At 36.0% G+C, this 13611-nt stretch overlaps 1 protein-coding gene across 3 annotated transcripts in view; it reads left to right on the top strand.

The window, feature by feature from the left end:
- DST (dystonin) overlaps positions 1–13611 on the top strand; it is a 441573-nt gene that overhangs the window by 321845 nt on the left and 106117 nt on the right. For all 3 annotated transcript variants that reach the window (XM_045543787.1, XM_045543786.1, XM_045543784.1), the window contains 6 exons: positions 3578–3701; positions 7991–8199; positions 8846–9163; positions 9653–9819; positions 11391–11547; positions 12474–12600. In XM_045543787.1, the coding sequence (XP_045399743.1) occupies positions 3578–3701; positions 7991–8199; positions 8846–9163; positions 9653–9819; positions 11391–11547; positions 12474–12600 (1102 nt within the window). The remainder of the gene's footprint in view (positions 1–3577; positions 3702–7990; positions 8200–8845; positions 9164–9652; positions 9820–11390; positions 11548–12473; positions 12601–13611) is intronic.

The following is a 13611-nucleotide window of genomic DNA, read 5'->3' as shown; positions in this document are numbered from 1 at the left end:
CAGGTTCAGGACGATAGGGGGTCAGTTGCATGAAAAGGTTGATGTGTAGAGAAGTTAAGGCAATGGGTTCAGTGGGAGTCAGTAGCTAAGAAATAGCTGTGTTGTTGGATTTCTCTGGAACAGGAAGTAGAGAAAGATGAGAGTTGAAAATAGAATTAGGGAATAGATTTCATTGGACCTTTTACAGCATGCCCAAGTCTTGGCCTTTATTGTGAAGGGAAGCTACTGAAGAATTTTAAACAAGGGAGTGATATATGGTCAGATATATATTTTAGATAAAACGTGTTGGGACCTATAGTAGAGAAGTGGCTGGAGACAGGAGCACAGTAGGAGTCTTTCTGCATAATCTGAGAGATCATACTGCAGTGATCTAGAAATTTTGATCAGAGCAAAAGTTAGTTTTAAAAAAAAAATTAAGCAGGTAAAATAGTCATGGCTTGATGGTTGATTTGCATGTGGAAAAGAAGCCTTAGAGAGGATGGTGTCTAGGAGGAGCCTCAGGTTTATCACTTGGGTGATTAGATTTGACCCCAGAAGGAAATACAGCTATAGGGAATGAGAAGGTGAATTCAGATTTAGCTTTTCTGAGTTTGAATTGACTGCTGGAAACACCCAGATGGAAACATTCAAGAGGCAGTTGGAAACCTGGGCCCATCGCCAGGAATGAGTTCATCATAACTGAACCTACGGGACTGGGAAATCTGAATGTAGGAGTAGAAGAGGAACTAGTACCTTGAGTGAAATCAAAGCCAAGCATAGGACCTGTGTGGCCAGGCAGCCCGCTTGGGCAGAGCTCTGTCAGCGGTGTTAGGAATGTAGGGCCAAACTTCTGGAAGACTTATCTGTGGCTCCTGCTTCTACCTTTTTTCTCCTCATTCTCATTGTCAAACTGCATCTGCTCACTCAGAGATTAGCAGAGACCTCTCTCCATTCAGTAAATTCAAGGACTCATTAGTCTTGGTTTACATTATCCTTTCTGAAGCAATGGACACTGTTAACCTTTTTCCCTTTCTCTTTTCCTTTAAGCTTTGGGGACAGAATTATTCTGGGCCCATTTCCACCTCCCTGGTCACATTTGTTCTATCTCTTTCTCTATATTTAAATATAAATATTCTTCGTGATTCTTTATAATCTCCTTTTCTAGTGTTCCTGTGCTTTCTCATTGTCTTGTCATGTATATTGGCCCCCAGTTCTTTCTGTCTAGTTCCAGCTTGTGTTCAGAGACTCCTTAGTTCCCAGCTTTGCTGTTTTTTTCTATATGAGGGTCCTAAAACCACTTTCAAAGTCATGAACTCCAAAACAGCCTCTCCTTTTCTCCTAAACTCGCTCTCACTTTTGTTTACAAATTCTGCTAATACCTAGCTCAAAATCTTTGGATACTTCTTTTCGCTTGTCTCTTGTTCTTTGTTCCTGTCCCTTCAAGCAGTGCTGTCTAGTAGACTGTTCTATGATGATGGAAATGTTCTATAGTTGCTCTATCCATTCTGGTAGGCACTAGTCACACATGGCTTCTTAGCATTTGAAATGTGGCTAGTGCAACTGAGGGATTGAATTTTTAATTTTATTCAATTTCAACTAATTTAAATTTGAAAAGCCACATGTTGTTAGTCCTTACCATATTGGGCAATTTTGGTAACATTTTACCAATTCCTTTGGACTCTTCCCAACTCTGTAACTAATTCCACTTTCTTAATCCAGATGACTGAGGAGTAGAGTTATCCTTAGTCCTCAGTGGTCCTCACTGCTTTGTTACTGCTGAAGTTGCCCCCAACTGGTGTCTATCTCTGCCTTACTTCTTCCCTGTAGAATTTTTCCCATGCAGTGGGAAATTAGCCCTGCTATGGGACAGCCCTGAGCATGTCAACACCTTACTCAAAAGCCTTGAATAATTCCCATTGCTACGGGAAAAAAATGTAAACTCCTTAGCCTGACATTTGAGGCTTTTGGGCCCTATTTTTGTTTTTTCACCCATACATATTTTCAAACCAGTAGGACTCTCCCCTTCTCCTGTGACTTTTCTGTCCCCATCTTGGTGTCCTCTTTTTGTTTTGCAGGGAATTGTTCTCCCAGATCCATACTTTTCTTGAGGACCCATCACCATTGAGGTGGCCCCTCATATCCCTCCCCAATATTTCTTCCTCTTCACTTCCAGTAACATTTTTCTTACTCACCTTTGGCACTTATCACTTCCTGCCTTAGACTGGAAGATCCCTGTGGGTTAGCTTTGCGTCTGTTTTTATTTTTGTATTTTCACAAATATAGCAAGGCTTTTTGAATTTTTTAAATGTTCAGCAACTTTTATTGATTTATTTTTGTTTGATTGATTTTAATAGATTTAGGGGGTAAAAGTTGAATTTTGTTATGTGTATATATTGTATAGTGGTGGACTTTTGGTGTACCCATGACCTGAGTAGTATACATTGTGCCCCATAGGTAATTCTTCATCCCTCACTCCCTCCCAGCCTCCCCCCTTGTGAGTCTCCAATGTCCATTATACCACACTATGTGCCCTTGTGTAGCCATAGTTTAGCTCCCACTTGTAAGTGAGAACATGCAGCATTTATTTTTCTGTTTCTGAGTGACTTCACTAAGGATAATGGCCTCTAGTTCCATCTAAGTTGCTGCAGAAGCCTTTATTTCATTCTTTCTTATCACTGAGTAGTGTTCCATCATATGTGTGTGTGTGTATATATGTATATATATACAAATATGTACATATACACATACATATATATATGTGAGATATATATATACCACATCTTCTTTATCCACTCCTCAGTTGATGGGCACTTAGTTCGATTCCATATCTTTGTGATTGTGAATTGTGTTGTAATAAACATGAGTGTGATGTCTTTTTGATGTAATGATTTCTTTTCCTCTGAGTAGGTACCCAGTAGTGTGATTGCAGGATCAAATGGTAGATCTACTTTTAGTTCTTTGAGAAATCTCCGTACCGATCTCCACAGAGTTTAAACTAATTTGCATTCCCACAACAGTGTATAAGTGTTTCCTTTTCACCGCATCCTTGCCAACATCTATTTTTTTAAAATTTTTTAACAATGTCCATTCTAATTGAAGTAAGATGGTAACTTTTATTGAATTAATGGATATAAACATGACTCAGCATTGAGTCAAGAGTCAAGATATACTGATAGGGACGTCATTGATTATCTCTTTACCTGAAGTAAGAAATAGTCCAGAAGGTTTTTAATTTTTGTTCTTCCTTCCTTTCCTTCCTTTTTCATTTTTTTGGTGGTAGCTGCTAGAAGTGGAGATTGAGGGATAACTCAGGCTAAAGTTAGAGGGTTGTAAGATCAGGCAAATTATTATGAATACATGCCCAGGGGATTATTGCAAGACTGAGTTTGCATTATCCAGCCTGTCTGATGCTTTTGCTAATGCTGCTTTATAACTGGCCTTATTTTAGGAACTCTGGAATAAGTTTATGATGGTGAAAGTTCATATGATGAAAAGTTTACTCTGTCCAACTTAACTTATCTTTTAAATCATTTTTTCCATATTAGAAATCTATTATTCAGTCCTACTGAGTATAATTGAAAAGCATTTAATCCTACAGGCTCTGCAAGGACAAATATCAAGTCAGCAGGTTGCTGTAGAGAAACTGAAAAAAACAGCTGAAGTGCTTTTAGATGCCAGGGGATCTTTACTTCCAGCCAAGAATGATATCCAGAAAACACTTGGTAAGATATTCATTGGCTTGTTTCCTGTCTCACAGGTGAATTCTAAATAAAGATGTTCTGATAGATGGGGAGAAAATGTTCACGACTATCTATTATGTCGTTTGTGATCATTGTGGAATGGTGTTGCTGAATCTGGGAAAAGGCATGCCTTCTTTGACAAGTATATTAGTCTTTGGGATGGGGCTATGTCGCTTCAAATGAGTATATTTAAATTTAAATTTTATATTTGCAAAATGTAACAGAAACTCTTTATGTAATGTCCACCACAACAAGTAGAACTTTACAAAATTCTCTTGATTGATGGGGTTGGGCAGAGATAGACTTTCAACCTAGATAGACTTTCAAACCTAGAGATAGACTTTCAAAATAGACTCTCCGAGAGTCATCATCAATAGTGGGAGTTTAAGGAGTTGAGAGATGTGCTTTAAAGCAGTGTTCCCACCTCTCTGTGCTCTACAGGAAGTTTTTGAGTGGTCTCACTCAAACTTAGGGTTCCTATTACCCCAATTCTTTAGTGATGCTAGAAACCTGTTTATAGTTATAGTGGTGCTTTTGTGCCCTCTTGCATTAGACGAATGTATTTCTTGAGAGAACTACTGTGTATTATTCTTTTTATCTACTCACAGTATTTAGTTTATGCTAAATGTACAATGGATTATCTCAGGGTTTTTTACTGTCTTATTGTATGTATTTTTGTTTTTACTTTGCTGCTTTTCATAATATTTAATGTGTGGGTTGATGTTATTATATATTTCTATGTGGGAATGTGTGAAATAAAAACCTTCACAGCAGATGATGAGACATATGTTTCACCCCAGACAGAGCAAGAATTAAAATCTGGGTGGAAATTTTATATGAAGAGAAGGATGGAACTTTGCTTTTCTAAGACCACTCTGTAGAAGGGAAACGCTTTTTTTCATTCTTACAGACATCCAAACTTTTTTGATCATGTGTCCTTATCAAAAATGATTTTCAGCCTGTGTGCATATATATGCATATCAATTATATGTAATATTACTATATTATTATATTATGTGTACTATAATTATAAAACACAGAAATATAGAATTTTAAAGTATAAGATGAAAATATGAATGAATTTCTAACATTTTGTTTCCCTGTCCCGATGTACCATCTTGTGTTTCCATATTGGAAGCCACTGCTGTAAGGACCTACTTGGGTACAGGGATTTGAAGGAGAAAGACAGACTAATCTTATTTGTATTTTTGTTGTTTGAAGAAGCATTTTGACATTTCCCCATGGTTAAGTGTACACATTTTCATTTTTAGTTTTTTAAAATTCATTTGTTACATTATTTTAAGACATTAAAACTCTCTGGCATAATTTTCTAGGAATATGTGAAACTGTATTTAAGATATAGAGGAGTTTCTCTAAGCTATATCTGACTTCTAAGAAAACCAATGACTTAAAAAAAATAACATTCTTACAGTAGATTTTTTGTGCCTTTTTCTAAAATAATTTTTAGAAAATTTTTAGAAATAAGAATTTACTTCAGTGACAATATTTTATCACTAGGAAGTATAGAATAAACAGTGTTTCCATTCAGACTGCTGTAACAAAAATACCTTAGACTGGGTTACTTAAACACCAAACGTTTATTTCTCATAGTTTTGGCTGCTGGAAGGCTGAGATCTGGGTAACAGCGTGGTCAGATTCCTGGTGAGGGCCTCTTCTTGGCTTACGGATGGCCGCTTTCTTCCTATATCCCCACATGGTTGAGAGTGATGGAGAGAGATTATCTCTCTCATGTCTCTTCTTATAAGGACTCTTATCCCATTCACAAGGGCTCCACCCTCAGGACCTCATTACCTCCTCAGGGAGATAGGAAAACCCTGTGGTTTTCCTCCTCTCTCATGCCATTCAGCACAACAAAGAACACTTCTATGAACAGATGTGTGGGGTGTTTTCCCCCCACTCCAAGCAATTCTCAAGTGGTTACCAGCTGGGGGTCCTACAATTCAATTCTGATACTATCTGCCTGAAGTTAGCATCACATGCTAAAAGTTAAGGGCTCAGTGTCACAAGACTGCCCCCATTTCAGGGGCCAATCACCAATCCTAGGTTGTGACCTATACTTCGGACTGATCAGCTATAAATCATGGTTCCCATGACCCCTTTGGGTTCAATTAATTTGCTAAATAAAGTAGCTCCCAGAATTAGGGAAACACTTTAGTTACATTTACCCATTTATTATAAAGGATATTGCAAAGGATACAGATGAACAGCCAGATGGAAGAGATGTGTAGGGTGAGGTATGGGAGAAGGGGAGCAGAGTCTCTGTGCCCTCTCTGGGTGCACCACCCTCCAGACACTTCCATTTGTTTGGCTACTTGGAAGTTCCCTGAGCCCAGTCCTTTATGGAGACGTCATTACATAGGCATGATTGATTACGTCATTGACCATTGATATATTAACTCAATTCTCAGATGCTCTACACTCCCTGGAGGTTAGGGGATGAGACTAAAAGTTCCAACACTCTTGATGACATGGTCGCTTCCCCTGTCAACCAGCCCCCATCCCGAGACTGTCCAGGAGTCCACTGATCATTACCTGTTTAGAACAAAAGATGCTCTTATCACCCAGGAAATTCAAGGGATTTAGGAACTGTGTCAGATGCCCTATTACTTAGGAAATCACCAAGGTCTTAGGAGCTCTGTGTCAGGAACTAGGGTCAGAGACCAAGTATTTCTTATTATATCATAATATGACACCTTCTAAAGGCCCCACTTCCAAATGACATCATATTGGGGGTTAGGCTTCAACACACAAATTTGGGGGGACATAGACATTCAGTCCATAGCAAACAGTAGCACTTAAAGTGTGTTTATTATATGAAAATAGCCGACTTTGTTTGGAAAAGTCACTTACCATGGCTAAACAGATCACAGAGTTGCCTAATTGAGTAGCAGCTAACCTGCCAATCTCCAGCTGAATTCAGAGCATCTGCTCTTGTGACTTTCAAATTAGGGCTCATATTTGAACCCACTGCTTGTTTCCTCTGCTTATAGCATCTTGGTGCATGTTAAATGCCTTATCCCTCCCCACAAACATTCTTGTGGGCTTCATTGTGTTTAGTAAGAGGAGCATGATTGTCTCTTTAAATCATCTAAACTTAACCTCTCAATTCAGTGAAAATTTGACCAGCTGTTTTCTCATGATGTAGCATTAAAATAATCTAAAAGAAATATTGTTTTGGTATATGGATTATGTTTCATGGGCAAAACACAGCATGTAAAATATTTCTTTTATAGAGATGTTTCAAGTCACAACTTTCTTCTACTGAAGCATTCTACAATGTTTCAGACTAAAGCATTCAGAAATAATTCAAATACTTTCTGAATTCTTGAACAATAGATGATGAATTAAATTCATGGTTAAAAAAAGATTGTATTTCAGAGAGATGAATACGTGAAAAACCATTGTTCTTTGAACTACTTATTGGTCTGCAATATAGAATGCAGGATGTAGTCAAATGAAAACTAAGCCAGAAAGAGTTTTTTGGGTTTTTTTTTTACCATCTTAAATCTTTAGAAATGAAAGTAAAGCTTATCTCATATGAGATAGGTTAGCCTGTTAAGTTTATTTTTCCCTTTTTCCTGCTATTAAACTTTTAAGTAAATTCAATTTTTGTATATTTTAGAAGCAAATCTCGATTTTCTTTAAGTGGATTTTCATTGTTTATTTTCTCAATTCATTTGTATCTGCCAATTTCTGTGTATTTGAGTACTTTGCTTAAGTTATGAAGGATGACAAAGCTTAGCATGTGTGTATGAGGGAGGAAGAGAGGGAGAGTGATAATTTTTACATGTAAAAGTTAATTCTTGATAAATATAACAGTGTATTTTCTATTGAGGATAGCTGTCTATTGACTGTCACCTTTTTTTCTTCCAAATAGTTATGAATAAGGATGGCTAATTTGAAATGTTAGATTGAGAACCAATATTTATTCCAAAGGTTTTCTGTTTGGACTGCTCTTTCATCTAGGATAAAAGATGCATCCAAAAAATCTGGTTTCAAATGCAATTATGATGATATACATAATGTTTTTTTTAAGATTTCAATTTTTCATTTTCCACCAGGCTCTCTTCTTTCTTTACTTCTTAAGGTTTTAGGTGGTGTCCTGATTATGCATTATGATTTTATCATTTAAACTTTTTTCTGTTTTAAATTTTTGTGTAGAAAATTTATGGTTCACCTTGGTGTATTTTTGAAAAGGAATAGGGCAAACAGAACTTGGTGGTTAACATTTCCTGATCTGTTTGGATTAGATGACATTGTTGGGAGATACGATGATCTGTCCAGGTCTGTTAATGAACGAAATGAAAAACTCCAGATAACCCTGACACGTTCGCTGAGTGTGCAGGACGGCTTGGATGAAATGCTGGACTGGATGGGGAATGTGGAAAGTTCTCTGAAAGAACAGGGCCAGGTACCCTTAAACTCTGCTGCTCTTCAGGATATCATCAGTAAAAACATTGTAAGTGACTTTGTAAAAAGAAAAAAAAAATCCCACTTACAGTTAAAAAAAAAAACAGTTTTATAAGCTTAAAGAATAAGTAGATTTAAGATAAATTTAAGGATACCAAAAAAAAAAAAAAAGAGATATTTCCTGAATATAACGGTATGGGAAGTAGCGCTTGCAGGAAATAAAGTGTGTAAAACTATTTTTCTGTAAAGACATATAGAAAGGGTTTTCTGTACTTTTTCTTGAATATTATTCATTATGGAGGGCTTATACATACATTGAGTCTTATCTTGTTTATCATTGCTTCAGCCAGCTGCACATGAGGCTAATCAGATCAATCACGTTGTTGTCTGGCCTTTTAAAAATTAGGACCATGGCTAATCCCCAGGCTCCATTAGATCTTGGGGGTTTGCTGAGTAGCAGCAGCCTCCTGCTTTATTCAGGCAACCAGCCAGCTGTTATCCACGCTCCCTTGAAGAGATTTGGGATGGGATTCCTCAAGGGACAGATCAAACTTGTCATTCAGTTTCCACTGTTAACCCTCTTAGTCACAGGTGGTTCAAACTTACGTTGTTATGAATAGTCATTTTTTAAAAAATTCTGTCACATTATTTGTAAACATCATTATAAAACATATGCAATATTTGGTTTGTTTCAGTTGTTGGAACAGGATATTGCAGGTCGTCAGAGCAGTATCAATGCCATGAATGAAAAAGTAAAGAAATTTATGGAAACAACAGACCCATCCACCGCATCCTCACTGCAAGCCAAAATGAAGGACTTGTCTGTTCGGTTTGCCGAAGCAAGTCATAAACACAAAGAAAAACTCGCCAAAATGGAGAAGCTAAAAACCAAAGTAGAACTGTTTGAGAACCTCTCAGAAAAGCTCCAGACATTTTTGGAAACAAAAACTCAGGCTCTTACTGAAGTAGATGTGCCAGGAAAAGATGTTACTGAATTGTCTCAGCATATGCAGGTGTGTTTCCCTAAATCCTCATGAGGCTGACCAAGTAGATTAACAGTTAAGACAAACTCATACGTTTATTGGCAGAATTATAATTAATTAGTAATTGTCATTTTAATTGCTTACAGATTAATAAAGATCTATGTTTTCCCCTTTTAAAAATCTCAAAACCCTATCTTCTCCTTTAGGCCTTTGCTCATTGATTAGAAATAAATACTATTTATCACACATGTCATAGATGATAATAAGTATCATCTTATGTGCCAGAACCCACAAAGAGACAAAATATAGAATATATTCTTAAATTAAATAAAGTTTACTGTATTCTCTTTCAAATAGCATATCTGTGTTTAGTTATATTTAGAGTACTGATCATAGGCAGACTTATTCTTCTGTGAAATTCTGAATAGAGCTATTTTGATCTCCTACATATGTCTGGATGGAATGTCAGTTGAAGATCTAGCAACATCTGTATTGACTAAGTATCTAAATGCTTTGTAGGAATCAACTTCTGAATTCTCAGAACACAAGAAAGACCTTGAAGTTTTGCATAGTCTCCTGAAGGAGATATCCAGCCATGGCTTACCAGGTGATAAGGCTCTGGTTTTTGAAAAAACAAATAATTTGTCAAAGAAATTCAAAGAAATGGAGGATACCATCAAAGAAAAGTAAGCACCACTTAAAAAACTGTGTTTTCTTCTACTTGATACTAATTAGAATGAATTCCTTTTTTTTTTACTTATATAGATAACTGAAACAATTTTGAAAACTTGAGAATAAGCATACAGCTACTTTATAAATATTTTTTGATAATTTTTTTGCTATTAAAATTAAGTATATTTTTTATAATGCTTAAGAGGAAAATTCAATACTTCTTACATGAGAGCAGAAAGCATTATATAAAAAATGGTGGTGATAGTGTATTTCTGAAAATGATCTAAACTGGATATATCTGAAGCTGTTGGCAAATATCACATTTTTATTTGCAAAGGCAGAAATATCCTTGAAAGACAGCTCATGGTTCTTTGCTTTCTGAGCTGAATTCAAAAACTAAGTGCAATTTCAGTGTGGCCTTTTTTATGTAATAGTTTACTTTTTAAAGAGTAGCAGATGAGACTTGAGTCCATGAAAAAGCAAGAAATAAGAGAATGAACCTAAGTTGAGCTAAAATGCTATACAGGGCCTTGTGACTTAACTTTTATATTTTTTATCTTGTGTTGCTTTAGAATATACCTCAGATTTTCCTGAAGTTGATATAGAAGACCCCCAAGAGATAGAAAATAGTCATTTCTCTTTCAGCTAGTCTTCTTTCTTTATTCAAAATTCTCTATCTAAAACTTTTGAGTGATGTGTGTACTTCTCACAAAGCTATATTTTCCATCATGTCATAGGATATTTAGTTCACATGGCCACAGAAATGTTCTTGGTTTCCTTAGGTAATCTCTGGGTTTTTTTCTTTCAAATGGGTCCAACTTTAGAACCATGTAGTCATCAGTAATCAGTCCCACTGTGGTGTATTCTTATTTGCCAATGTTCTGCACACTTGCATGTGTGCACGTGTCATCCACATGCTCCATGTGATTGTCCTTGTGGTGGTTTGTGTGCTGAGCGTGTATGCTCCCTCCGTGGTGCTCAGCGTGCAGAAAGATCCATATGGTTCATCGTGGAGCTTCCTGAGTCTCTTTGGGGAAGGCACCCATTAAAACTCTCCCGTCACTAGGTTGCATCTCATTTTGGGAGACTTCAATCTGTTCTCCCGAAGCACTGAAGTTCATTAACATGACTGTATAATGTAGTGGCGTGTACAAACCACTAAGTGGCATTAGGTTTTTTTCAAGTCGGTGATTTGTAAATGTTTCCCTTCTGGGTCTGTGCCTGCTGGCATTAAGCATCACATAAAGTAGACAGATCAAAGCTCATTGAATCTAAATAATGTTAAAACTGTTTATGTAGTCTTAGAGTTTATGTACCATTATAGAGTGCCATTACATATGGGTTACAGATTCTTGACTGCTGCTGTCTTTATCTATGAACTTTGCCTGAGGAACAAAGAGTTATTTAGCCGATTTCACTTGCCACCTATGACAGCTTTCCTCCTATATCAAAGGATTAGATTGCACGTGGAAGATGTTTTCTTAATATTAAGCCTGAGATGGGAATAAGAATTTATTTATTGGTAATTAGTCCATTGGAGCATCTTCTTTCTGTGGCTTACATTTTTATGACTTTTGTTATCTAGAAAAGAAGCTGTAACTTCTTGTCAAGAACAATTGGATGCTTTCCAAGTCCATGTGAAATCATTGAAATCATGGATAAAAGAAACAACAGAAAGAGTTCCCATTGTGCAGCCTTCTTTTGGTGCAGAGGATTTAGGAAAATCTTTGGAAGAAACTAAGGTGAATGATTGTATCTAATACTAATTTTTCATTTGACTGTCAGTAATGAAAGGTTAAAAGACTAATGGTGGTTTTCTTTGATCTAATATCTAAGTTAGATCTTTATATATATACTATATATTTTGTTGATCTTTGGAAATCATAACATGGGGTTAACTGATCATTTGAGGAAGGACATATACTTTCAGTTAATTTGCTTTTTTAAAAAAGATGTATTAATGAGTTTCTGACTGTTCTAGGATCCAAATTTCTTTCGCTACTAAATCTCTACTTACTTTCAGTTATTTTTGATACCATTTCTCATAATATTTAGTAAAATATATTTCTCTTCACTCAGCATTTTATGATAGCTTGTAAATATAACTATAATCCATATTTGAAGATAGAAATTATTTGAATCTTCTGCATAAGTAGTACACAAGTATTTTGTTATCTGACTCAAATTATGACACCTATGGCCAGTTATGGCAATTTTCCACTCCAAATTTGTGGAGATGTGTGTTTTTAAAAATTCATTGAAATTTTGATAACTAAAACACGCTATAAAGTGGAATTCTGAATTCCCATTTATTTTTAATGTTCCTAATACATTTTGTTTTGTCCTGTAACTTGGCTGTGACCTACAGTTTTACAGACTTACAGTTGACAGTTACTTTGGAATCCGCGGCAGCTAGGAATAACCTTACTTCCACTATGGCAAGGAGCAGAATGCAGAATGGGCCATACCCCACTTCTCACTACTAACAGCGCTAAGTCACCTGGCTGTGGGAACAAATAGGGATGGTGCCTTTTTCTTTCCTCAACTCCCCCAAAAATCAGGGCCCACAATTATTACAGCTTTAAGATATGTTTAAGAAATTGAATTATAATGTGCAACTTTGAAACTGTTAAGAAGACTGAAAAATAATGTGTTTTTATATCTCAAGAAATTACAAGAAAAGTGGAGTTTAAAAACACCAGAGATTCAGAAAGTGAACAACAGTGGGATCTCACTATGTAACCTAATAAGTGCTGTGACTACCCCTGCAAAGGCAATAGCAGCAGTTAAATCAGGTATGTGCTTTATTTACATTTTGGCAAAAACTATAAGAATCAGTCATGTTAATTTCATTTGTATATGTGTATGTTATTTTTTAATTAATGCATAAAATAACCTCAGAAATAACAAAGTGAAAGTGAGGAGAAGGATGGCATCTATAAACACACTAAAACCTGCCATGGAAAAGTATCTGTACTAGTCAAATTTCAGATCCCTCTTATGTTTCCTTTTATTACAGACCACAATCAAAATGTAACCAAATTAATATATAAGAATAAGGAGTGTTATATTGAGGTAGGGGGCAGATCAGATTCAAATTTGTTTGTTTTTTACCTTAATTAAATGAGTATATTGAAATTCTATTTGAAATATTTCTATTCTCATTATAATCTTTAATGAAGAAATGAGTCTGGGCTCCTGGGAAAGAAGTGAGGGAAGGAAATGGCTCTTTTCTGCAGAGGGGCCCTCTCTTATTTTATTTCCATCCTCTTTATTTGGTACACTATTCCTAAAGAAAACAATTATTCAGCATGCTGGCCATCATATCTAAATCACAATCTAAGTCATGGTTGAGCCACTCTTCTCAACAAAATGGGAGAGTTGCATATAAATATAGATTCTAAAATTAAGTAAGTTGTGGGTATAGTTTTTAGTTTAAAACATGCAATATCAAATAAAAAAAAAAAAAACTCCGAGCATAGACAGAAGGCAGTCTCATATCTTTATTCTGAGAGTGCTGTGTATCCTCTGTGGTTTATCTCGTCCGATCAGGCCCCCAGCTGTCCCTATTGTGATACTGTTGTTCCAGCTGGGCCTTTCTCAACCAACCATTTATTCCACTCTATTAATCCCATTTCAGGGAATACCCATATTATATATGGTGTGATGATTTCTCCTTTCTCTTCTAATCAGATTTCCTAAAGTGTCAAGTTGGTTTTTAATTTTAAGAAAAGGAGTTCTCTTGTGTTTTATTTATTTTAGCTCTTCATGTCCCCTTTATATTTGCAATATAAGTACCAAGTGGG

Source organism: Lemur catta, chromosome 2 (genome assembly GCF_020740605.2).
Source record: "Lemur catta isolate mLemCat1 chromosome 2, mLemCat1.pri, whole genome shotgun sequence".
In the NCBI taxonomy this organism is placed as follows: Eukaryota; Metazoa; Chordata; class Mammalia; order Primates; family Lemuridae; genus Lemur; species Lemur catta.
The sequence above is the reverse complement of the archived record's forward strand: the minus strand, read 5'-3'. Positions and strand labels throughout refer to the sequence as shown.